The 25,800-nt window shown below is 36.8% G+C and overlaps 1 protein-coding gene and 2 long non-coding RNA genes across 11 annotated transcripts in view; 2 read left to right on the top strand and 1 right to left on the bottom strand.

Moving 5' to 3' along the window:
• Positions 1-1,299: 1,299 nt before the first annotated feature.
• Positions 1,300-25,800, bottom strand: part of PPP6R3 (protein phosphatase 6 regulatory subunit 3) — a 58,582-nt gene continuing 34,081 nt past the window's right edge. For 5 of the 9 annotated variants that reach the window (XM_035327157.1, XM_035327155.1, XM_035327153.1 and 2 more), the window contains 14 exons: positions 25,697-25,761; positions 24,601-24,716; positions 24,108-24,193; positions 21,336-21,422; positions 17,880-17,977; positions 15,802-15,856; positions 15,009-15,139; positions 13,803-13,921; positions 12,241-12,394; positions 10,931-11,037; positions 9,865-10,015; positions 7,804-7,821; positions 7,366-7,488; positions 1,300-2,826 (listed from right to left, as the gene is read on the bottom strand). In XM_035327157.1, the coding sequence (XP_035183048.1) occupies positions 2,775-2,826; positions 7,366-7,488; positions 7,804-7,821; positions 9,865-10,015; positions 10,931-11,037; positions 12,241-12,394; positions 13,803-13,921; positions 15,009-15,139; positions 15,802-15,856; positions 17,880-17,977; positions 21,336-21,422; positions 24,108-24,193; positions 24,601-24,716; positions 25,697-25,761 (1,362 nt within the window). In that variant the 3' untranslated portion in view covers positions 1,300-2,774. Of the gene's footprint in view, positions 2,827-7,365; positions 7,489-7,803; positions 7,822-9,864; positions 10,016-10,930; positions 11,038-12,240; positions 12,395-13,023; positions 13,148-13,802; positions 13,922-15,008; positions 15,140-15,801; positions 15,857-17,879; positions 17,978-21,335; positions 21,423-24,107; positions 24,194-24,600; positions 24,717-25,696; positions 25,762-25,800 lie in introns of those variants that run through there. The other 4 variants (XM_035327158.1, XM_035327159.1, XM_035327154.1 and 1 more) reach the window with 4 other exon arrangements.
• LOC118167613 lies at positions 9,440-24,813 on the top strand. Its single transcript, XR_004751210.1, has 3 exons — positions 9,440-9,574; positions 13,520-13,523; positions 24,803-24,813. It is a non-coding gene; the product is annotated as an uncharacterized LOC118167613 (long non-coding RNA).
• LOC118167612 lies at positions 19,522-19,759 on the top strand. Its single transcript, XR_004751209.1, has 3 exons — positions 19,522-19,654; positions 19,697-19,702; positions 19,746-19,759. It is a non-coding gene; the product is annotated as an uncharacterized LOC118167612 (long non-coding RNA).

Raw genomic sequence — 25,800 nt, forward strand, 5'->3', positions numbered from 1 at the left:
AGAAAACATTAATTCACCACAATGGTTAACAAAAATAATTCTTGCCCCATTACACTTAACAGTCAACCCCCCCCAAGAAATGAGGATGAGTTGGTTTTGTTTGTTTTTGTTCTTGATCCATGCAAAACAGAAACCTGCAGGAGGAACGGTGCACTTCCATGAGAAAATACCTTAGACTACACCAAGACTGAAGTGAAACTCCTCAGAGACTGCTTAGATCAAAAAAGTTGCTTTCTGAAAACACAGTGAAGACTGTGAAAGGTTACAGTACTCAAGCAGAGAAATACTAGTTCCAATGAAAATGAATAAATGGTACAGAGATCATATTAAGCCCTACAGCTAAGAGCCTGTGGTATGCCTTGACAATATATAGTTGCACATTATGACAGTCTCCAAAACAATCCTAAAAATTAACTATTTTTGGTCACAAACATGCCACATCAGAGCCTGCATCCTTCAAGGTTAAACAAAGACTAAATGTACAGTATTTGTAAAAGGTCTAGAGAGAAACAGTAGTTTATTTGTAAAAGGTCTAGAGAGAAACATTAGTTTAAGATAGTAGGTGCTAATAGAAAACTAAAAAAAATATTTTTGTCTAGCAACAAAAATATTTGAGTTTCTGAATTTGTACATTCCAGAGGGTCAAATCTCAAAGTACTTATCCCACAGAGTAAGTTCTATATTCCTATTAGCAACTTAGAGGATTCAGTTACTGCACACTTTCTTCTTTCTTCTAATGCAACTCTAGTCATGCCCCAATTTCAGCTTTTTCCCCCCATAAATAACAAGATGCAGCCAATATGGCCATGGTCTATTTGGGAGAAAAAAAAAAAAAAAAAAAAGGCATTCTCTCAGGAGTACAAGGCCACCCTGACAGTTTTGCTTGCAGCACTCCATTATCTTGCAGCCAGTTAGCCATGTGGAAAGATTTCTTATTGTGGATGACTGCATGTCACATACAAAGTAAACAATCATAATCTAAATTAAAGTCTTCAGAATTCATGTTTTGAGATGCAAATAATACATCACAGGAAAGCACTCACAACCACTCAGATTCAGAAGGAGAAGGGAGAACATAGGTGATCTAGAAGCAATCTGAACAGAAGGAACAACTTAAACTGACTCAATTCCATCATATACAAGGTATAAATAAAGAGGCAGTGTTTCCGATTCCACTTACGATAGTGTTTTTTCCCCTCCTTTTACAGACAAGGAATCAGTTTGAAACAATACGCAAGGACAAATGCCACTGAAATTTGCTGAGAAAATGCAAGACAGAAAGCAATAAGGGCCATGCCATTATACCTTTTTTTTTTTAATTATTTATTATTTCTGTACGCAATGTAATGTTTAGGCACGTTGCTTGGGACGCTTTCTAAAATAAATCATTGGCCATTGTTTAGAGTATCCTTTTGGCTTTAAATACTGGTCAGGAAAACAAATGATGTAAAAATAAATGAATTTAACTATTAAGGAAATAAAAATGGATTTGCATCTAAAAGTGCAGGTGAAATACTTTAACCCTTTCACCAGACAATGTGGCAATATACAGTATATTGCTTCTGTTTGTTTGAGAAGGCTGTTGGATTTGTACAATGACATAGAAAATTATAAATTACACAGAATTAGTTTCCATAATCACTATATATATATACACAAACCAGCTGTGAAAAAACTGGTTTAGAACATACAAATGAAAGCCTCACACAGATCAGTACAGTGAAAGTAACAATTAACATGCTCTGCTGCCAAAATTTGTATTAAAAGAACACTATATACTTTTAAAATGCATGTACTGTAATTACATTAGCAGCACGGGCATTTCATTTACTTGACTTGTCTAAGAGGATTATAGCGTTTTAAATACGCAGATTGTTCTGAAATGTTCCATTGTATAATGCTTGGTATTAAAGTAAATCTTGGTGAATGGGTTAAAAGGCAGGTGAACCACTTAAACACAACAAGCCATGTGCACTTCAAATATTCTAGTGTTTCACCTGTAAGGTATTGTTTCAAGCAAACAAGACTTAACAGAACATATGGCTTTACAGTAACATCAATTTGTCAACTAAGTTGTAGCAATAAATACTTAAAATCTCTACCAATAGACTTACATTTTTGATCTGTTTTAAACAATACAGAAAACAATTACCAATTAAAAAACCTGTTGTAAAATGTTGAACACCAAAAATTCTCATTTAAATCACTTCTGTAAGCTAAAACAACCAAAATAACATTTATAGGGCATTTCAGTTCTACAATTCTTCGCCAACCTGGAAGAAACATGAATTGTTTTATTTTTTTTTTGGTTTTGTTTTTTTTTTCCTTTTTCTTTTTACAAGGTGAAAAATGTATGAAAAACTGCTAAATACTTTGGTCACACTAATTGTCAAATAGTTATGTCTCAAATACATTAGATTTGTGTATTCACTTTTTTATAAAACTATTCTTACAGCCATTTTTAACTATAGTAACACTACTGTCATCATTACATGGGTAGCAGGATCTTATTTCACAGGCCACCCATTATTTAGAACAATACAATATAAACATACGCAAAAATTATTGGTATTTCTCAATGTGCAATATTTTTACACTTATGAATTTCTGTACAATGTCTTAAAATCTAGAATATAAATGTTGCTGGTCCTGATCCCTTGCGAAATTAGTGCAGCAGTGACTGGCTTCAACAGGCTCTAGATGAAATCCTCAAGAAATGCTCAAACACCTGGGTATCAGTTCATTTCTTCAGCCAAGGCAGTAGACATCACGTATCATACAGGGCCATTAACAGACGTCTCTCCTAAGAGGGTGCGTTGATCAGTCCTAAGAGGCCAAAAGCAAATGTAAGTATACAAGAAGTAGGAAGCATCCCAAGTATGCTCCCACATACCCAGCTTGCAGACAACACTAAATTAATTAAACTAGGAGGAGCTGTTGACTCTCTCAAGGGTAGAGGCCTTGCGGAGAGACCTTGACAGACTAGAGGGCTGGGAAATTACCAACCATATGAAGTTGGATTCTGCACCTGGGACAGGGCAATCTTGGATATATTTACAGACTGTACAGGGGGACATGAGGCTGAAGAGCAGTGCAACAGAAAGGCATGTGGGAGTTCTGGTTGACAGCAAGTTGATTATGAGTCACGTGTGCCCTGCCAAACAAAAGGGCCAGCTCTCTCTGGGGTACATTAAGCACAGCATTGCTAACCAGTCGAGGGAAGTGATTGTCCATTGTGCTCTCTGCATCACCTCTAGTACTGTGTGCAGTTTTAGGTCCTATAACATAAGGATATAAAGCTATTAGTTAGGTCCTATAACATGAGGATAGGAAACTATTAGTGTGTCCAAAGGAAGGCAAAGATGGTGAAAATCTAGAGTGAAGTCATATGAGGAGCAACTGAGGTCACTGGGTTTGTTCGGCCTAGGGAAGAGGACACTGAGGGAGGCCTCATGGCGGCCTGCAGCTTCCTCATGAAGGGGAGCAGAGGGGCAGGTGCTGAGCTCTGCTCTTTGGGGACAGCGACAGGACCCGAGGGAATGGCATGGAGCTGGGGCAGGGGAGGGTTATACGGGACATGAGGAAAATGTTTTTCACAGAGGGTGGTCAGGCACTCGAATAGGCTCCTCAGGGAAGTGGTCACTGCACCATGGCCTGCTGGATTTCAAGAGACATTTGGACAACACTCGTGGTTTAATTTTTAGGTGGTCCTGTGTGGAGCTAGGAGTTGGACTAGACAATCTTTGTGGGTCCCTTCCAAGGTGAGACATTGTGCTCTTCAGACATGTCAGGTCACTGGTGAAAGCTGCACTATTTCTTCCAAAATACCTACTGATTTCTACAGTTCAGATTGCAAGGTTCTAACATTCATCTCACAGTGAAGCCAAGAAAATAATTTTTTCTTGTAACTATAATAAAACTCTTCAGAGTGGAATTCCACAGAGTTAAAAGGAGAGAACACAAGCTAGTTACATGCTCATCCCATTCATTTTCTGGAGTCCAACACTTCTGGAATCCTTATTGTCTAATTAGGCACAGCACTTAGTTAACTCAGCACACCAGTGAAATGTGATTGATCTTTATTGAGCTAAAAAACAATCTCTACAGATGCTGTTCTCTCCTCAACAGAATCAATCACTGATAAAAAGCACACTTCTGAGACTTCTCCACATCTTACTCTGTGAGACAAAAGATGACATCAGGAGTACTTAAGTTTGCATTTGAAAATAAGAAAAGACATAACAGGTAAAAACAAGGCTTTTTTTTTAAATAACTGCTTTAGTGACTAATCTATAAACTGATGCTTTACAAATACTCTGAATTTCAGTCCATTAGCACAAGAGGTTCAGAAAATATGGGGAAGATAAAGAGCAAACCTGCAAAAGTAAAAATCGTAACAGTATATACAGTTCTAGGTAAGAAGTTAGTGTAAACGTGTGGATTCAATTACTCTGGATTAACACAAATGAAGAGCTCAAATCAGTGCACAAAAACATTAAGAGTTATAAACAACAAAAGCAAAAAACTTCCAACTTTCATTCAGTGCAAGTCTATTGAATACATTTGAAGATTCCTTTAGAGAATATAAATACTATTTGGAACTACACAAGAAAAGTTACCTGTAACTCCTGTTCTCTGATGGTGTACATCACAGAGAAGCCACTCTTGGGTCCGTGCTCTACATGCACATGACCAGCAGGAGTCCCCCTAGCTAAGTCTTTGGCTGCTAAGCACTAAAAACACTTTTTAAAAAAAAATATGTACACATTAGATAAAGAGAGAGACAGCACTAGACAAAAGTTAAACACTTTAGAGAAACCTGGAAGGTAAGAAACAAGTGCTGCATGGACAGGAATTCTGACAGTTCAAAGGGCAGTAAATTAGTTACTGACTGGAAAAAATCCATGACAGAACAGGGCTCCTAGAAGACACTGATATTGCTGGCCACCAGCCAAAGACCTACCTAGGTGACTCCTCCCACTAGTCATACATGCATGGAGCCCCAAAAGCACAATTAAATTTATCTAGACACTTGTTCTGCACTTATATGAGGATCTGCTGTGACAGCCACCTTTAGAGAAAGTACTGAGCTTCACTGCTTCCAGCCAGATTTAAGGAAAAGAGTTCCTTGAAATTTCCCGTAATCAAATGCAATCCAAGGAACTGCTAGCTCTGAGAGCCCTCTGTTGGTTTAGAGAAGCATCTTTACTCAGAAGGCAGTCACCTAGTATCCAAATACTGGCTGTGAAAGACTTGAGTTTGTGGGTTTCCTGTTTTGACTAAGTATACAGTTTTTTCCAATTAGAATTAATTTCTCGATTAAAATTCATTGAATATATGCAGAGTATAAAGTTCTGACTTACAGAAAAAGGTAGCAGTGTTTTAGTGTAACATCTAGTACCAGAGGTAAAACATACTAGCTCATAAACATGTCCCAAAAAGACAGTATCTAAACTTGATCAAATAGGCTTGCACCGTTCTTAGTTTGCAAAAAGTATTAGTCAAAACATGTAGTAGAGCTATGTTGTATTATATGTAGAGCTATATTCTGAATATTTGAACCTTTCAATTTTGTCTTGACTAGAAAGCTAAGAGTATAATACAGCATCTGCAGTCTTAAAAACAATTACTGTCCACAGGATTTCTGTGAGAAGTATGTTGCTCTAATAACAGTTCAAAATCTATGCAAGTCAAGAAACAACAGCTTCTGAACTACTATAACTATCAAAATAAATATTCAGGTATTTACAGATTCAGAATCATTTCCCTGTTTATAACGCAAGGCAAAAGTAGCCCCTGCAATTGCTTTTAAGCAAAATCCTCCCTCCTCTCAGAATATGCTCCGGGCACCCCTAAACTGTACCTAAATCAGGAAATGTCAGCATACAAATTCTTGTCCTCAATACCAATATTCTAGCTTGTGGCATTCTGACACCCTGAAGTGCAACAAGCCATTAGCTCTCATAGGAAGCCAGTGAACTCTTGCCTAGAGATTATTTGCAAAGTACTATATGAGTCTATGTGAAACTAAGAAATAGGAAATGAGGCTCTCCCCACCTTGTGCTGAGCTGTGTAGATTGTGTGGACTGGCTGAATGACAACACTTCTGCCTTCAACAGGTCAAATCTAGCTATCTGTGCTGGTGAGACTTTTGGGAGGAACGAGGCTAAAACAGTGCAAAACCATCCTCACCTCCAAACAGCAGGAGTTGGAAGGTACCTCTTATCAGATACTGCTCTGACATTAAGTTCCAGAGCACAGTTTTCACTGAATACTGCCTTCAGGGATGGAATTCTTCTCACCTGCTTTATGCTACTCACTGATTTAGCTTTTAAGACCAAGTGGAATCCTGCAGCAACTTAAGCCTAGAATCAAGCTCAAATGTGAAACATTTGCATTAAATATTTCTAGTATTTGGTAATTAATCTCACGCTATGTAAATTTGATTTTGGTAAAGCCATACTAGTATAGAGTTGATTCTGTATGTTTCATACCACTGTTACTTGTAAGGCAAAAAAACACACCAGAACAAATACTTCAACAGGAAAAGGAACAGGAGAAACATCTTCAAGTGCCTTTTTTTGGAGAAAGGCATTCTATCTGATGATCTAATGCAAAAGTTTATGCAAGAACTTTCTCTGTTTGACAGTTGTCACCTCAGAATTGTCTCTTGAATGACTAATTTGTGTGACTGCATGCACTAAAAACAAGAAAAATGTTGTCTTTTTTCCTCCAATAAATATGCTGAGCAATCCAGGCTGCTCCATATTTCCAGAGAACTTTATTTGAAAAAAGTTATTTAAGTACTTTGAAAAGTTATCTCCAAATCTACAAGTATTCAGATTAATACCTGATAAAGACATGGGTGCAAACAGAAATTGATTCAAAATTAGAGGCAATTATTTAACTAGCTCACAACCAAGCAAGCATGACTTAAGGCAGCATTTCCTTTCCACATAGCTGCACTGGTAGACTCCCCCCAGCTGTCCTGCAGTATAAAATACAGAATCAAAAATGGTACAATTTTCTAATTTTGAAACGTACTTTTGTACATTTTCAGGACAAAGTCAACCCCCCCCCACTTTTTTTTCCCCAGTTTTCATATCATCAAAATAATATAATGAATTGATACATATCACAAAACAGAAAGGGAATATTTACAATACCCTGAAAGGCAAATAGGTTTCAACTCAAGAGTCAGAGTAAGGACAGACAATATAGCTTGTAAGAATCTTACAAACAGATGCAAGCACATGTTTAGATTGAACTAAACTCAGGAGTTCAGTGGTCTCTTTAGATCAGTATTATTATAAAAATATATAAGCTGCTACTTATGTGATTGGAAGTATCTCTGAGTGCAGTTACCTCTGTTCTGGACTGCTGTTAGTGGGCTGCAAAGCTGAAGTAGCTTCTTCCACAACCTCTGCATTCTCCTCTACCACATATTTACATGAAGCATCCTGCGAGGTAGACAATTTTCCTTCCTCACTAAGTAAAAGGAAACAAGATATTTAATTTTTAAATTTACTTACAGAAAATTTCAGGCAACAGTAGAAAATTGGGAGAAGGGTTTTGTATTTCACATGCAAATGGATTTTAAATTATGACTGAAACATGACGATCAAACATATGATTCTGGACTTTACAAACACCTAATAATGCACTGGTATTTAAAACCATTGAAAATTGACTGAATAAGAAGGCAGGAAATACAATGATTACAAATATGATCAGAAAGGAAATAAGGAATGTGCATGAAGCCTGAAGTGGTAGCAATCAGTTACCATCCTTTACTATACATACCGATAGGATTTCAACACTCTGAAGCCAGAAGTATGCAAAAATAGAAGGAAGAAAGTATAAAAAAATTCAAGATTCCCTTAGAAACTGGCATTGATAAAGTTTGCCCATGAAACAAGTCAGCAGAATCACTAACTCATCACTGTCTGTATTAATGAACTATCTAATGACTATACAGTGAAGTACGATGTATGTGTTATACCACATAAGACCACAACTTGCTCTATTTCATCAGCTTCTTCTCAGACATGAAAATGAACATAATTCAGTGAAAAAACAGTACTCTATCACTAGGAAACAAATACTCGTGTTTTGCCACTAAACCAGAGTTTTTATGCATCACTATCCCACCTTTTCCTGTCTCATCCACACTGTTATTAGCACATTAACATAAAAAGTGACCATACAACTGCAAGAGATTAATATAAGGTAGCTCTACTGTAGACACAAACATCAATCTTCATCTGTAGCAGTGAATCTATTTAAGAAGTCATGAACATTTTTAAAGACGCCATCCTCTGCTGATTCCTATTCTTAGTTTTCCTTTCAGCGGATCTTCTCTCTTTTAATGAATCCTTGTTCCTTCCCCACATGTCTCCTTATACCTGCATAGCCTGTAAAAATACTGCTCACCAAGAAACAGGTTTCCCATCTACTTTATCTCTTTTACCTTTAAAGTCTGTGTTTGTTCAAAATACTTGTCACCACCACCAGAACTGGTCTCCTCTTATTTTTTTTTAAGGGGTTGTCTCTGCTCTCATTGTCTCCTACTAGTTCAAAAGGGAGAATGAGAAAATTCAAGAAACGTTTGCCCTTTGAAGCTTTCCACAAGTCAACTACTGTCCTTAAAATGCTTCCCTTCTCCTCAACACTAACATCAAAACTATATATTTTCTATATTTGTACTCTCAGACCTGAATTCTGTATCCACCTTGCCAGGTAAGCAGGCCAGAGTATGGCCTCCACTCACTATTGAAATCTTTTCTTAATCTAGATTTATGTAGCGTTTTAGATCCCCCCCTTCCCGAAATACTAGTTATTTGCTGTTTCGGCATATTTAAAAGTTAGTTTAAGGAAAGCCGTATGATATCTGGATCAATATGAGGTGACACCTCTGTATCAGAGCTAAACAGTCTCCACATTTAAGACCTCACTCCTTCAACCTCCTTTTACACTTAACTCCCCCTTCCTGTCCCAAATCAAGATCACAGATTCATTTGCCCTCCCTTACCACCTCTGTGTCCTTTTAACTACAAAGATACAAGTCCTTATTCCATAGCACAAGCAGGTAATTCTGTGATGACAGGCAGTGACTGCCACGATATGCTGCCACCTCATATTAACTTTGGTTTTTTTGCACAAATATCAGAAGTCACAGAATTAAAGCAGTTTATGTATAAAAGCACCACGGATAACAGATCAACTAAACTGGAACAGAAGTGTAGACCATAAAAAGCATTCTCCAAAAAAATACAGAATAAACTGGAGAGTAGATACATCATTTACTAAGTCAGAAAGTCACTAAGGTTTCATGCTATATAACTCCAGAGTCACATTCCTCCTCTAAACTGCTTTGGCTCAATTTCTCTAACTGCCATTTGATTTCATAAGTGTTACGCAGTCAGAAGTGCTCCTTCCTCCATGCTAAAAAAAAAAAAAAAAAATCAGAAGTTTCAATTCCCAATGAGTTACTCTCAAGTGCAGTGCCTGGCTGGCTTTCAATCTCTCCCCTCCAACCTCCTGCATAAGGCACTAATTCCAGTCCAGAAGTTCTGTGCAAAGGCTGTAGCTTTAGATATGTTAAATTGTACATGAAAATTGTACAGTAATGTGCATCAGGATCAAAAATAGAGCCAATCTTCCACTGAAAATTAAAGCTTGGTAAGGAAAATCCTATGTTCTAATAACTAACTGGAAGTAAAGTTTCAAAAAGATTACATTTGTAAAAAGGTTTCAAGTTAAGGCCCTAGGAATTATCACTTGTAACTAACTCTTTTTGATGAGTGTTCTATCAACAGCACTTGTAAAACAGGGGTGGAAAGACAAAAAGAAGTATAGCCTCACCTTTTGAAAACAGCCGTTTCAGTTTTAGCATCTACAGTAAGGCTCAGTGTCTCCTTCATGCTGCCGTTCATTACTGTTTCAGTTACCTTGTCTGCGTTTTCTACATCATCCTCTCCATCTGAGCTGGCCTCCATAGCAACACTTCCTGGGGCTAGAATAAAACCAAGTACTTTAGTATATGACTGGTTACATTTCATTTCATGAGCACACACAGAGGCCAAAACAACCAGAATGTTTTTCCCCAGTTTTGAGTATTTGTTGAATCCTTAGGAATCATCTGTCTACAATCCCCACTATGCACATATGTAGAGCATAAGTACTTTCTTTTCTACAGATTGCTTAAGGAAGAAGTCATATTCCTTAATTACAGCTTCCGTTTTGCAAGCCAGTTAGTGATTTACATTGATAATAGTAACTACAACAGGTTTGCTTGAACAAGCCTTTAGTAGGTTTTTAATACTTTTTTTGTACAGTCAGATTCATCGCACCAGTCCATACTGTACACATTTGCCAACAAATGGTGAAGTACAGACAAGCCTTTGGGAAGCCCAATCTTCCTGGGCTTCCCATCTGCACTTCTAGTACTGTCTGCTAATAAGATACATAGAAAACTAATTAACATGGGTTTAACCTTTAATTAATTCACATAAATAGAAGTGTGTCCATATATACAGAAAAGACAGTTTGGAAAGCAATGAGCAAGAAGGGGAAATCTGAACACCAAGGCTACTGGTCTACTGACACACAGAAAGAGACTAGAAGCTGCTACTTTTCTCGGGCATCAGCCCAGTTAAGTGTTGCCACATAAAACATCTCTAACAGAAAATATTTAGCTTCTTTGTTCATGATACGCACCTTTTTTTTTTTTTTTGAGACAAAAAAACACTGGTTCCTATTTTAAATAGGAAAAACGAAGTTCAGAACTTTTGTCAAGTCACTTTCATCACCTGGCAGAGCAGCAGCAGAGCCAGATGAGAGGTCTCTAGATACCTAAGTTCAGGGCGATCTTTCTTAGCTAAAAGTATCAATATCAATCTACTTGTGTTTCTGAATGCACAGTACTTACTCTCTAGCTGTGTTGCAAGACCAGTTGCATTTGCACTCAAGGGATCCATTGGCTCTGCATTTGTTTCCATTTCCACAGGAGAATTACTTCTTAAGGAATCTTTTGAGCTTCAAATACAAATTTAAAAGCTTTATAAATATAATTGAACAGCATAATGAAACTAAGCATGGCTAAGCACACTAAACAAGTTAATTAATGCAAAATCCACCCGAATTGAACTGACTGAGGTTATGTTTGGCAGTACTTTTATTTTTAGTTGAAATGGAGATACCACAGATAAATAAGACTGCCGGATCCTTGCAGTATTTCCAACATTTTAAACTACTTTTTAAATGCACTCCTTGCAACCTGGAAGATCTAAAAGAGTCCTCTGCTGACACTGCCAACACAGTGCTTAAATGTCAATGACAGAAGTATTTTACTCTAATTTGTTTGCTTAATGGCACATACATTATACTTTTTCCATTCTTTTAACTCAAAAGACAAGTTCTGACCACTTGAAATACTTCCCACCACTTACAGAACAGTGTCTTTCTATCCACTACTTGTGGCAGCTTCAGGACTTCATTTTCTAGACACCATAATCCTGTTGTCAACTTACCTGCCTCAAACATGAAGCAATTCACTGCTTTATGATGGAAAAAAATCATAGTTTTATGTCAGAGCTGTTTAAGGCCCAGACAGAAACGGGGAGCAAGACAGACAGAAAGGGTTTTCTGATTGGAGAAGAAATCAGTTCTTGACTGCTAGTATTTTGGCAACTCAAAATTTACATCTATAGGGATGATTAGATTCCTACACAGAGGACCTCAGTTATTCTTAATGCACTGTTTAAGCCAAAAGAGAAAGTGTATGTCAGGAAATGTCAAAATAGTGTAGAACTACCTATTCTAATGTCAGCTGCATAATCATGCAGGTTTTCAAGAAAGCCAATAATCCGTATTATACCACTGACAAAGCAGAACCATCATTGACATTTTACGGCCTTCACATTCAAGTTATATCCCTTCCATGGGTTCAGCCTACACTAAAAAAGTCATAGCGCAATTCCAGTCAGTGACCAATATTCAAGGGAAACCTTAGGGATCCACTCATCCTATAAACGCCTATCTTTGTATGGTCAAGTTACACCATACTACCCTAAACACACAGGATCCTTTGAACATTATGCACCTTGTATTCCACCAAAAACCGACCGACATAGCCTTGGGTACAGACATAAATCCTAATGAATCCTAATGTACAGCAGCTGCTGGTACATTTAGTAATGAAGAACTTGCCCACTTGCCTTGTATCACTAATATTCTTACCTCAAAGAGGACGTGAACTCTGAAAAAGAAGCCCAGCCAGTTTCTTTTGCTGGCATAGGTTCTTCCGTACTCCACACGTCAGACCCAACGGAATCCAGATTGGTGCCATGTGCAGTCTCCATGGGTACATCGAAGTTAGCTGACCAATTTGGTGCTAGAAAACCCATCAGCAAGTTCATTAGGAATAGATTTAAAGAACACGAATGTACATATGTCTAACACATTGATTCTCTATAGGCACATTCCAAAAAGAGCAGCATAACTCTTAACTAGACTTCAAAGCACATGCAAAAGAATTCTCTATATAGGTAAAAAGTGAATGAATTCCCTAATAGGGAAATTCTGCTATTAAGGCAGAATTTTAAAAACAGTAACTCACAGTATTCAGCTAAAAATCAATGGCACTTATCTGAAGAACACAAATTATATTTAATCACAAGTGTTGTTCCACTTCATTCCTTAACCTAATGTGAACATTCGTTATTTTCAACACTAATTTCTATACTTCAGTTTCTTAAGAGTTTTCATCCCTTTTTCAGTTTCCTATGCACATTTTCCTCAACGTAGAAAATGGGCAAGACAACTTAACGGGCAATCTCTAATTTCTCATGCACTAGCAGCACTGCTAAGTTTCAGAAAAGCTTAAAACCTTTTACAACTTTAAAATATTAATTGGGATAATAAGTTTTGGAGCAACTGGGACTTAGAAGCATCTAATTTAGGATAGGTCAATTCAAAATACTTCACCTACCCAAGGGAAACATTTTCTTCATTAACACTTACATACAAAAAAACAGGCTGAAAAGGAAGCTCTGACTAGCAATTAGAAATTCCAACCCAGGCAGATATGGGAGGAGACCCACATGGATCAAAACTTGTTTGACACACAGATGCCAACGACACCAATCTGACAAAAGAAAAGAAAACCCTTAACTTTTCCTTTTATTTTAATTTTTAATTCCTTACAGTCTAGATAAACACAGGGCTTTTACCTACAGATGTTGCCTTTTTAAGTAAAGCCAATTTAGTCTACTGTGCCTTGAATGTGAAAACTCTTAAGCCAATTCCAACAGTTAATTTTCCACATAAGAGTTTACTGACACACATCTTAAACAAGATTATTCACATATGAAACTAGACCAAACTAAGTTAACTTGACTTCTATAGGAAGCCTTTTAGACCATTGTTAGATGAAACGCTGGTCTGAAAGACTTCTAATAAAAAGGATCACATTTTATGTTTGGAGATTAACAACCTATCAGTTTTGCAGGCATTCGAGATGTGTAAATTAAGTTTCATTCTTCCCTTTTTGATTCCTCCTCCTTTTTTCCTCTTGAAGAATATAAACATGTATTTTAGAGAGACTACAGTAATTTGACTCAGGACATGTAAGGAATTCAAATTTTTCAAATACTTGCATGCTCTATTAAAGCAGTCTTTACAGTGAGAAAGATGACTAAGATAATTAGAATAAAAAATAAAAGAGGAAAACTCCTACAAAGTAACACTTCTAGATGCAACACTTTCCTGTAACTCAAATAGGTGGGAGAAAAGCTACATACGTTCGTTTAAGTCTACTTCCATTTTGTCCTCTGTATTGGTATGTGATTCAAACAAATCTTGCTTTGTTCCATCCTCTTCTTCAGAGTCAGTACTCTCTTCACTGTCTGTACTGCCCGAACTTAAAATACAAAGAGAGAGTTCACATTCCGTGTTTAGGATTAGATGCTTGGCACAACGAAATACCGAAGAGTTTGAAGCTAGAGAGAATTACCACACCTATCACTGCTGGTAGATTAACTGAGGTATAGTTTATTAACTGTTGGCATGCCCCTCATTTCTCCCACAAAAAACAAGGTTTAAGTTTTTTCCACTTGATCATGTAAAGAGGGCTTTTTTCCTCTATTTGCAAGAAAAACTTCTGCCATTCAAAAGGAAGCAGAAAAGTAAGATGAGGAATCAGACCATTCATCTCTGCACACTAAGTGGAATCACTGAAATGTAAAACTCTTTTAAAGACCAATATGACGTAACTTGGTTTATTTGGAAATCTAACAACCAATCCAAGTATTTTCCAGTCTGTCCCCTCATATAATGGTTTTGAACCCTATGGGTACATCTGCTTTCCTGGTGAGCACAACCAACATTAACAGGAAAGCACTAACAGAAGGTAACCAACATACAACATAACTGATCATATACAGAAGGTATTAGCCACACACATTCTAAAGGTTACTATGGAAGGTCAGAGAAGCCCAGACTATCCTGGGACAAAATCCAGAAGACATTAAGGGAGATGGCGCATCCCCGAGAGTTTTGGGGACCAGCTCCTTCCCCTCAATGTAGCTGCTTACAGTTCCACAGCTGCAGAACAACTAAGGGCAACCATGGCAATGGAGCTGGATACTCTGACCCCAATACTACTGTAGAGAGGATGGCAAGGTCTACACAGTTGTGGAGCTGGACTGCTTTGCCCACAGCAAGAATGGCTAACAGGCTGACAGAGAAGAGGGGAAGAACGAGCAAAAGGAAACAAGCTACAAAAGGTGAGGTGCAGTAAGAGCTGAGTAAGCAGGACACCTATTACCATCTTCAGCAAGTTAAGGCTGAAAGAGACACTACTGCTATCTCTCTACTAATTTTTCCCCCCAGATGGAAATGGCTAGTTATGCCAGACAGCCTGTGTAAATAATCAACCTGAACCAGAAGACATGCTCAGTAATGAGGGCTCACTATTGTGCTACTTGGATGAAAAACACATTTCCTACCTGGAACGTCTCTGGGACTCTGGTGTAAATGCAATATGTTTTTCTTCCCAGATGTCTTCTTCATCAGAGCCACCATCATCAAACTGCTGTATCCTCTCCTTACAGCATGCCTCAAACAATGCTATATTGCCCTAAATATAGGGAAAAGATATAAAATCTGTATTTATGATTAACCATTCTACTTCGTTAGTCAACATTTTGGAAATATGTGATTTTGAAAAAACACTAAAACCAGAACATCTCAACAACATAAAGCTTGTCAAGAAAGTATACAGTGGAGCTTGTTTTACTCAAAAATTAGCATGCTGAGAGTACACTATCATCTAAGAATTGCTGGCAGGATCCATCACTTTTAAGAATGGCACATAGGAATGACATTGACAACCTTTCCAGATAGCTGGACCACCAAATACTCCAGTTTTATTTTCCATAGTGAGGTCCATTTCAGCTCAACTGACAAATATCTATAACAACACTGTCTAACCACGAGCTCACTGCAAGTCTGAAATAGCTCCTATCCATAAAATAAGTGTGTAGTCTGCACAAATTAGACCCAAGCTTGTTCTTGAACCTGGGCATACAAATTGGAAGCACTTCTGCTTAGTATCAGCCACAAACAGCAGAAAAAAAGTTCTTCATCTAGAAAATCCACATAATGCAGGAATAAGGTAGGATAGTTACTTTCCAACGATTATACATCATAAAGGAATAAATATAACCACCATCAAAACTTCGAAGTCACACAGAAGTTTGAGACAGTAATTGTTCTGTGAGTACAGGAACGTACACTTACACTTTCATTTGTATTGAGGGTAAAGTTGATGTCTGAGACCCGATCAAAAGAAACACTGCAAAAAAAAAAAACAGATGTATGAAGTAAACCACGAAAAGACGTAACAACATGAAGGCATTGTTTTCAGAAGTCTTTATATTATTAGGAAAATGAGAAACCTGAGATTAAAGACACACTAATTTCCAACATGAAACAAAACAGTCAAATTCCACATTAAGGAAGCCTGGCGTTCACATGATTTTTCTAGTTGTGAAATATTTTAAAGAAAAAGAGATGCCTACTCCCTAATGAGCTGTGTGGATGCAACTAGCCTAAGCCAGAATAACTGAAGTGATATACACAGATCTCAAATACTGAACTGCTATGCACTAGAAAAAAGCAGGCCTCAAGACTACCTAATCTATGGTCTACCATGATGTATTTATAGATCCTGCAAAGATGTGTTAGTAGTTCTTACATCTGATAATCAATTTTGCTGCTCTACATACAGATGGACCTTCTTAAAAGGAAGAAGCAAAGTAAAAAAATTGCAATATCAACCTGTCTCCTATAGAAAAAGATAATCTTCAGTTTTTTAAACCAATCACTAAATGAAAGTTAAGATTTTTTTTTTCAAAACTTAACGCCAGAGTAGTAAGGCTTTGCACTTCTTCATGTATTAGGTCATTCAGCAGTTTCACCAAACAAACTAGAGAGATGTCTTAGACCAAAAATAGCATTAGGCAAACCAAATCCCTGGGGGAAGCAAGAACAAACAGAGAAAGAGTAGAGATACACTATCAAAGTTTCAGAAGAGTTAATATATTCTTTCTCCAGTCACATATAGCACTGAACTTAGCAGCACATGTATTACTGTCTTCCTCTAATCCTCACCAAACAGGGAATGAGATAAAAGTGATCTAAATGAACAGATTTTAACTGTGACTGCATTACCATGGGACTTACCCCCGCCCACCACAGGGGCTACCAGGAAACACGTAATTTAAACTGCAATTGTTTCTTACACAAGAGGCATAAACTTAAAGAAAAATGCAGTTCATCTGCAGTTGAATTCAACTCACTGTACCTACTGCATATCTCAAGAGATCTGCTTACTTAAGTCATCTTCTTTCCACTAAGATCATACACTACAAAGGAAATCCAACTCTCATTCTTGCCAAATTTCATTTGCTTCTAGCCAAGTTAAACAATCTCCTGAGCTGCTTTCTCACCTATCATAACTTCATCTACACTCCCAGATTATGTGGTGTAATAAAGCAGCTATGTATCTTGGAAGGCATGTGTAAGTTTTGGTTAACCATCAGATAGTGAGCATGTCTTACAGAAGATCTTACTTCTTTTTTTAACCCTTCTAGAAATCATCTTTAAGTAATGTTTTTATTCTTTTTTATTTTTTTTTTCTCCTTAATGTTCTTACATCCCAAGCCATGAATTCTAGTTAAACCAGGATCAAGTCTCCTTTCATTCAGAATTCCTATTCTTACCCTTTCCCATTATGGCATCAATTTACTTTGAACTGAAGAAACAGAGCAGTGTCTTTTTTTTTTTTTTTGTGTGCTTTTGTTATCTTTAAAACCTGACCAAGACATGTTCTCATGTCTTACCTGCTTCACCCTTAAAAATAAAAGTATGTTTATGACGTGCTTCTTTACTGTTCCCTACAGAAAATAACACAGTCAAACTTAAAAGAAGAGCTACTCATCTGCTCTGCTACACCAATTTGGAGATGCGAACAACTTACTTTGTTCCTCCAAGTGCCCCAAACAATGCCATGTCTTTGGATAGACATGGCTTTTAAAAGCAGAGCTATAATTTATTCCCAAGCACTGTTTCCGTGCTGGTACAGTCTGGACATTAGAAGTAGAAAATCAGATGTTACTTTCCGATGTAAACCATTCAGGGAGGTTTTCTAAGAACGCTCTATCAACACACAGTTGGTACGAGAAGACAGGACTGACGGGCAACTGCATCACATCAATAAAGGCTGGCATTTGTCATCACCAGAACCATAGCCAAATACACTGAAAAAAGGAAGGCTCCAGAGACCATAATCAAAGCCAATATAACGATATACTCACTTGCCGATGTCATCTTGATCAGCAAACTTCTCATCGTTGAAGCCAAACTGGTCAATAAAATTGGACGTCATTTGTTGCATCTGATAATCAGAAAAGGCCTGGCAACCCCAGGACCAACGACAGTGATATAATGATTCTAATAATACTCTAAATCCTATTTGCCCATTTTGCTCCAAAGAAATAAAAGTCTCTCTAATCTAAACATAAGGGACAGGAAAAGGATGTCTCAATCTTTAAGTTTTAAATGGTAACACTGACTACGCATCTTACATTTACTGAACTGAAAGCCATTCTAATAGCAGCTCTTGATAAGAAAGTTAAATCTCTAGTTTAACCACGTGCTAACTAGCACCTTTCCAAATGAACCCCTAAGATATGGGGGGAAAGCACCGTGCAGCAAGTACAAGGAAAAAGTGACTTTGTTAATATTAACATTAAGTTATAAGCAGCAAAAAAAAAAAAAAAAAGAAGTACAGAGAAGTACATTTAATACAGATACTTCACTACATGATAAACATGACCTGTGCTTATCAGGAGGAGTATCACTCAAGCATAGACACTAGCAGCCTCTTCAACATCCAGAAGAAATTGGAGAGTACAGAAAATAAGTCATTGAACATTCCAGTGCAGTGTCACAACTGCGGGTTCTGATTTTTGTTTTTGTTTTGTTTTAAAAAGGATGCCAGTGTCAACTGCTAGCAGACAGGTATAAATGGGCATTTCCTTCTATCCACAATCATAGTTTTTGTCCTTTATTTCTCAGGACTATTAACTAAATTAGAACCCATTCTCTAGGAACTTCCAATAGCGTTATTTCTGCGTGCAATTCAGCCAAGGCTAAGATACTCTAGGAAATATGGCTGTCACATCAGCTCCCTTATTTCCTTGCCCAGGTAGCAAAAGGGACACAACATATAGGCAACACCTATGAAGAAGGTGGTAAAGCAAAACAAGATGAATATGGAAAGAAAACAAGAGAATATTAAAAAAAAAAAAAAAAAAAAGGTTTTAATCAAGGCATTATGAAAACTGGAGGAAAAAGAAGAGAGAACATAGAAGGATGAGACAAAAAGCAAGACTCTAGCAGGGCTGTGAGTGAGTCTGAGAAACCCTCATGCAGGTACTAATAGGGTTACTGTGCTAAGCTAGTCCAAAGCAGGAACTCCTTTATATTTTCATCTTAAATTTTAATATCTGAGATGACTTTTCAGAACTTCAGGATTTCATACCAACACAATCAGTGTATCAGCCTTAATATAGGACAACCACCAATTACTGACTGTCCCATTGAAACCATTACTCTTTTTTATATTGGTTACTGAGCGCTTCTTCCTGTAACGTATCTTCACTATTCTGGATGTTAAAAGTGCACATGAGCAAAAGGCAGTGAATTTCCCATGTGTGAAGAAAAGCTAAATTGACTTGTTCTGCCTTACACAAGGTGCAGCCGATAATACCGGTCACCAGGATAAACAGAAAATTAAGACACAAGGTTCATGGCATCAGAATTATGAAACTTGTGTGAAATCACTACACAGAAATTGTCTACAACAGTATATAAAATGTAATTACAAAATACTAGTCTGAGACAAGACAGTTCTGTCCTGTAGTCTAATATATTTTAAAAGAGAAAGTGGTACTAAACTGGTGCAGAGCAGAACAATGTTTTCTTGAGGGAAAAGTTTCTATTGCCACAGAAAGACAGTACATGAAATACCAATGGCACGAGAAGCCTTCCCTCCCAGGACTGGGTGACAGAACACTTTTTCAAAGATGTCCGTTTTCGAGTGTTCTTTAGAAATTTAGAGTCAAAGAAGAAAACAGTATCAAACTAGATTTGAATGTCAGAAGAAGTCACAGCATCAGTAATTCTGACCAGACAAAAATTTTTACAAAAAATAAAAAGTAAATTGGTTCCTTAGTGTTTTCCTCCTTTACCTATTTCCCAATGGGTACCCTCTGTTTACCCCTTGAAATACTGGCCCATTTAGAGCAGTCTAGCTGTAGAGCCAGAGTTACCTTTATGAATGAATTTGTGCAGCTGGAGAATGCTTTAAGTAATTTCAATGCATTTCCCATCAGTGATTATCTTGTCTAGTATCTTGCTTTCTTCACAAGACAACTTTAAAAAGTATATTTCACTTAGCTTTGAAAAATAGATTAAGAAAATGGTGAAAAACTTGAAAGAAACAACAGCACAGTATCATTTGAACTTTTGCAGATTAACTACCCGGATCATTAAGGGAGTGCATGAAAAGCACAGGGTTATTTGAAGATCTTACTTTCTCACTAGAGCTGCTACAGAAAGCATCCAACCTATCGTGTTGGTATTCAGGTGCACCTTACATGCACAAGATCAATGGATCTGATGAAAATGCATTAGATTCTTAAAACTTGAGCCACCACTCCCAATTCAAACTTTGATAAGCAATTACTTATAGGAAAACTATAAAGATGCATGAAGTACCAAAGCCAGTCTTAGACTAGGTACTATAGCTGTTAGTATGAGCTGAAAGATAAATAAGATTTCAGTTAATTACCCTGTATACAGAGCATACTACCTGACTGGAATCTATAATAAATAAAATTTATTATGTTCTCTGTAATCATTCATCCCAAAAATACTCCAGACGTCATCACCATATTAAACACTGTATCAATTAGTACACTATGAAAGCATTAAAACTTCAAGGTGGATGTAACTTTACCTTAAGCTTTCAGACTGGTGGATCTGAAACTTCCTTACACATTCTCAGATTTCTTTTGTTAAACCAAATGATAAATAATTATATTTGAAACACTCACAAATGAGCTGTCAAAATCACATACTGAACTGCAAATAAGTGATCGAGTTGATTAGAAATTTAGTTCAGGAAGATTTAGCTATGTACAATTGCCACATAGCAACAGGTATATAAAGTTATTTATATTGTGACAACTAGATAGTTTGATGTTTTACCATAAATTAAAAACATATAACAATGAGTAGCCAGTCTTCCTCCTTTCCCCAAAGTAAGGGTCAATATTTTTAAAGCTTTTATTATCAAGACCAAACATAAACCCACATTTGCTTTCAAAGCAATTCATATTTTCCAGAAAACAATTAGAAGCCATCACATGTCAAACTGCTGCATCTAGTAAGAAAAAAAGTCACAAACTACGCCCAACTCAGCCAGACAGCTAACATATGAAGTGTCTTAGGTATAATGAGCAGAGTTCTGCATACAGAGCATGATCAAATAAAAGAAACTGAAAAGCACACTGAGATGCTGTGCCTCATGTTAAAAGAGGCACCTCCAATTTTGGTGAAATAGTTGTGTGCATGCACACACATCTAAGTTAGCTTAAACTTTCTAGATTTGTATTTGGTTGTGATAAAAATATGAGTTCCACTGAAGATATGTATATATTATTTTTAAGAGAAGAACACTATGCTGTTAAAAGATTTCAACTCACCTGCTGCAAAGATGAATCCTGTGAGAAGCCAGTTTCTTTAAAGTCAATTTCATCATCACTGGAAGAATGAATGTGGCAGGTAGTAACCTATACAAAATAATTTAGTCATTTACTTATTACATGACAAACTCAAATACACTTGTACTGCCTGCCTGAATCTTCAGTTTCATATCTGAACAAGAAACTGAGTTATTTGCAGTTTTCTCAACTGCTATACCACATAAGAGTCCCTAAAATATTTCAGTAGCATTAACCTACATGTGTTAGACATCAAAAAAAGCCAAAGCTTTTAAGTACTTCAGAACGATTAAATATATAAAAAAACAGTCCTACAGCTAACAGTTATTTAAAATACTTGCATCTTCTCTTTTTACCATCACATTGAACAAGTAAATTGGTAGTCACCAAAATGATGGATTATACACAGATCTTCCTTCCCAAAATAAAGAACATAGAAAATTTAAAGGAAAACATATCTGCAGTATTTGCAACAAAAGTTCATAAAAAATAAAAATGCACTTTCAAAATGTCATAATCAATATTTACTTGAAGAAGCAAACCTGGAATTGTTGCCATAACAACAGCTGTTTTACATATTACCCTTAAAAAATAGATTTTGATGATCTGACAAAGAACCGGTGGGAAGGGTTTGTTCCTTAGGTAGTAGCATGGCTGAGCAAGTTCTTGGAAGGTTATTTTTTTTATCAGAACAGCACACCAGAAGTAATTTTAACTGGAACAGCAACTACGTAAAGTAACAGTAGTTAGGGCTGACACCGCAGACATATTCTATGGAAGACCACTGGTATAAAGCAAATCCACAGATGACAATTTAGTCTGGCCTGTGCTATACTGCATTATTCTAACACCTCTAGAACTCAATGGTACAAATTCTCAAGTGAACATAGATTACATTTTTTGTTTGTTTGTTTTGTTTTTTAATTGTTTTTGAACAAGAGACCAGGCTACACAAAAGGACAAGTTAAACAGAGAAAATGCAAGGCTTCACACAAGACAGACACCTTTCTATGCTCCTACAAATACCATAGTACAATGCCACAGTAAGGACACACATGCAATAGACAAATGAAGAACACTTTTCCTGAAGTATACTGTGCTTTTATGCCTTTTCCTCTGCTAGTATAACACTGATTTAAAAGTCACACAATTCAGCATGCTTTATTTTATACAGCCCTGCAATACAATTTGCAGTCTGGAAGTTGCAAATGAGTTGCAAATGACTTATTATTGAAGTTGCAAATGACTTATTATTGAATTTTATCAGTGAATTAGTGAATTTCTGAAGGAAACATGCCAGAGTAAATTTAACTCTAGGGCTGTCAGTAAGTGGGAAGAACAGTAATGCACCAAATGACCTCTGGGCTTATTCTGCCTGGAGAAGAACCATTGTACCAAATGACAGACCATGTCCACTGAAGGTTACTGCTCAGTCTATTTGCAAAAAAATCCTCATAAATCTGCACATTTCAGTGTAATTACACAGTATTCTATACAACTTGAGCTGCCCTGGATACCCCCCAGGCATGCTGTCTGAGAACGTTATATAATTACTTCTTCTACAATTGCCCCTTGGGGTAGGGAACCAAATAAAAACATTTATATAGTTTTAGCTTTTTCTTATTAACTATTTAATCCACCTTAGAAGTCCTGCCACTGCCGTTTTAACAGTAACAAGCTCGGGACTCCAGCTCAAACTCTCTCTTGGGAACCAACAGGACATAAGGTCCAAAACATGAGTTATTTTTCTTGTTTTCTGACAGATGCTGTAGTTTAAGCATAAACCATAAAGAAAAAACTAGCGTTACATCACCCTAATGAATAAACTGCATAATTATGCCAGGGAAGGGGGATAAAAATGACTTTTGCAAATTTCAGCAACTTTAGGTAAGAAAAGCTCCTCACTGTTCTGACTAGTCATTTTTTAACATGTTGTACTACTAAAGCAGCAAAAGCACTTCTTGTAAATAATTAAATTTAGTGTATGGTATTTTTAGTTTAATTTCCTGAGAATATCCCTAAGGGGGATTTTGCTGAAGAGAAAGAAACTATATAGTGATTCTTAAGGCAACCATGGATAATTTATCTTGTACAATGTTGGTTTTAGGCTTAAAGGATGTATACTCTCCTACCTAGTCCTTAAGTACTACCAAACTTTTCACCTTCCTCCCAACCCCTCAGGATCCTGAATTCCAGCATCTCGTGATCACTGCAGCTAAAAATAAGCTTGTAAAAGTTCAAACTAAGATGTGGTGATTACTCTTAAACTGTACATTTAAGATGACCACATAAAATCTCTTCACACTTTCACATAAATTTAGCTTTTAAGAAACATGTAATCACTATTGTTGAACGCAGAAGAAAGATTAAGCCAGATGCACAACAAAAGTAACACACAGTGGAATGCAGGTAGCACTTTAACATTAAATAAATTCCTTATGTTTTTGTCTGTAGTCTTAGAGGAGACAGGAGCTTTTAAGCTAACTTGAAGCTCTAAGAATATCTTCCTTTGTGGTGATTGCCTGGGATGAACTGTAATGAACTGAACTACAGCAAAATTCTCATACGGAACATTAATAGTATGACTCTAGTTGAAAAGGAAACTAAAGAATGGGAGTCCGATAGTGTCAAGTACATCTAATTGCTGAGCTATCTCAATAGCATGGCACTTGGAAAGACTGCCTGTGCTGCTGACAAAATCTTGGGCCTCAAGTAAACAACAGCAATTTTCAAACTTTATCCAGCACCACTTACCAGGTCCACTGTATTCCTTTTGTTAGTTTCTCCTAAAGAGCTTGTACAGAATGTCTCCCATCGCTCTCTGACCTCCTCTGGAAGCTCTAGAGTAGGAAACAAAAAACTATGTAATACAATCAACAGTGAAGCATCACTTAATTTTTAAATGTTGTTCTTCTCTTCTGCTCTTAAAAAAAAAAAAACACACAACAGAAAGCAATCAGAAATAACGTAAAGAAAATGCATATGCTCCTAAAGACATAAGGATAAGTTCATCTTGTTAAGTCTAAACTAAGCAGTTCAGCATCTCTTTACATTTATTTCAAAGAGCTCTGATACTATTCAGGAAAGTCTGAAGAAGACAAACGTGTTTAAGGACGACTCGTTTTTAAGCAGAATATGTCAAAATACTCTTCTATCCAGAAACTGCCTTTCATTTTTAAAGTTTGATTATTTCCTAAAAATTTGATCGTGGAAGACACAAAGAGAAGCTTGAGAGTATTAACATTACCTTTAATAAGCTGTTGGACTAGCGTACTGTTAGGCCCCTTATCTGTACTGTGCACGATACAGTTTGCTATCCTTGTCAGATGACCCATATAACCATGCCGTCTTCCACCTTCAGCCCTGCAGAATAGAAAAAGAACTTAACTGCCTCTACTCTGAGCAACTGTGCTACTATATTTTGTTATAAAACATTCTATCAGGGTCAGGAAGTTAAAAAAGAAAGACCTATAAACTACCAGTTCTTAAGCATAAGAGCAGTATTCTAAAACTAGAGGTTCACAAAAATACTCAAGAACTTAAGGTACAGATGTCTAGATTACACTGAGCCAATCTAGAAGACCAACAGGCATATACAAAAATAGCTCCTAAACCTTCAGAGAGATGTTTTCCCCCTTCAGGTGAAGACTGAGAATTTTTTCCTGATATGAAGTTCCAGACAGGGTTGGCTGCTTGGAACTTCCATCCTTTCACAGTCACATGTTTTCAGGAGGAATTCCACTGCTGGGGTCCTGACTTTTACATGAGTGTGTTGCTCCCAGTATGTAATTTGCTTTGATGTGTTTATTAAAAGTTTTCAATTGCTTACTAGAGAAAACTATCTTCCTTCCTCCATTCTCTTAAAACTTTATGGTATGATTCTGTACTTGAAGATGGGTTAAGTCTACAGACTGTTGTAAAATCTGCATTGCAAGAATTACAGACTTGATTGTATGCTCAAATGGTTGTAGGGAAAAGTATTAAAGTGATACCAAAAAGATAGCCTGAACTTCAGGCATTACTGAAAGAGAAACTGAAGAACTCTGGAGGAAGATTCAGTATGTGTGAAGGCTTTAATCCAATTATTAACGTAAATGTTTAGAACTTAATTATTCCATTTATTACCAAGTAAAGTGTACTTCCAAATAACACTAACAGCATCGTGGTAAGTATTTCATATCCTGGATATTTCAGAAAATAGATTCTTAACATATTTTCAAGACAAATGCAAGAATATTTGTTGGTCAGTATTTCTTGGTCAGCTCAGTTCTGAATTGACAGTACATATCACAACTCAAATTGTATTTAGACAATTGCAGGAAATGAGAAAGCTAGTTACTCACTGTTTCTTCTCATTCATCTCCCATGCTTCAAGTATTCGTTCTATTAATTGGCACTTAAGGAAGAGCTGTGAAAAAAACGTAAAATATACTTAACAGCTGTAAAG

Source organism: Oxyura jamaicensis, chromosome 5 (genome assembly GCF_011077185.1).
Source record: "Oxyura jamaicensis isolate SHBP4307 breed ruddy duck chromosome 5, BPBGC_Ojam_1.0, whole genome shotgun sequence".
Taxonomy (NCBI): domain Eukaryota; kingdom Metazoa; phylum Chordata; class Aves; order Anseriformes; family Anatidae; genus Oxyura; species Oxyura jamaicensis.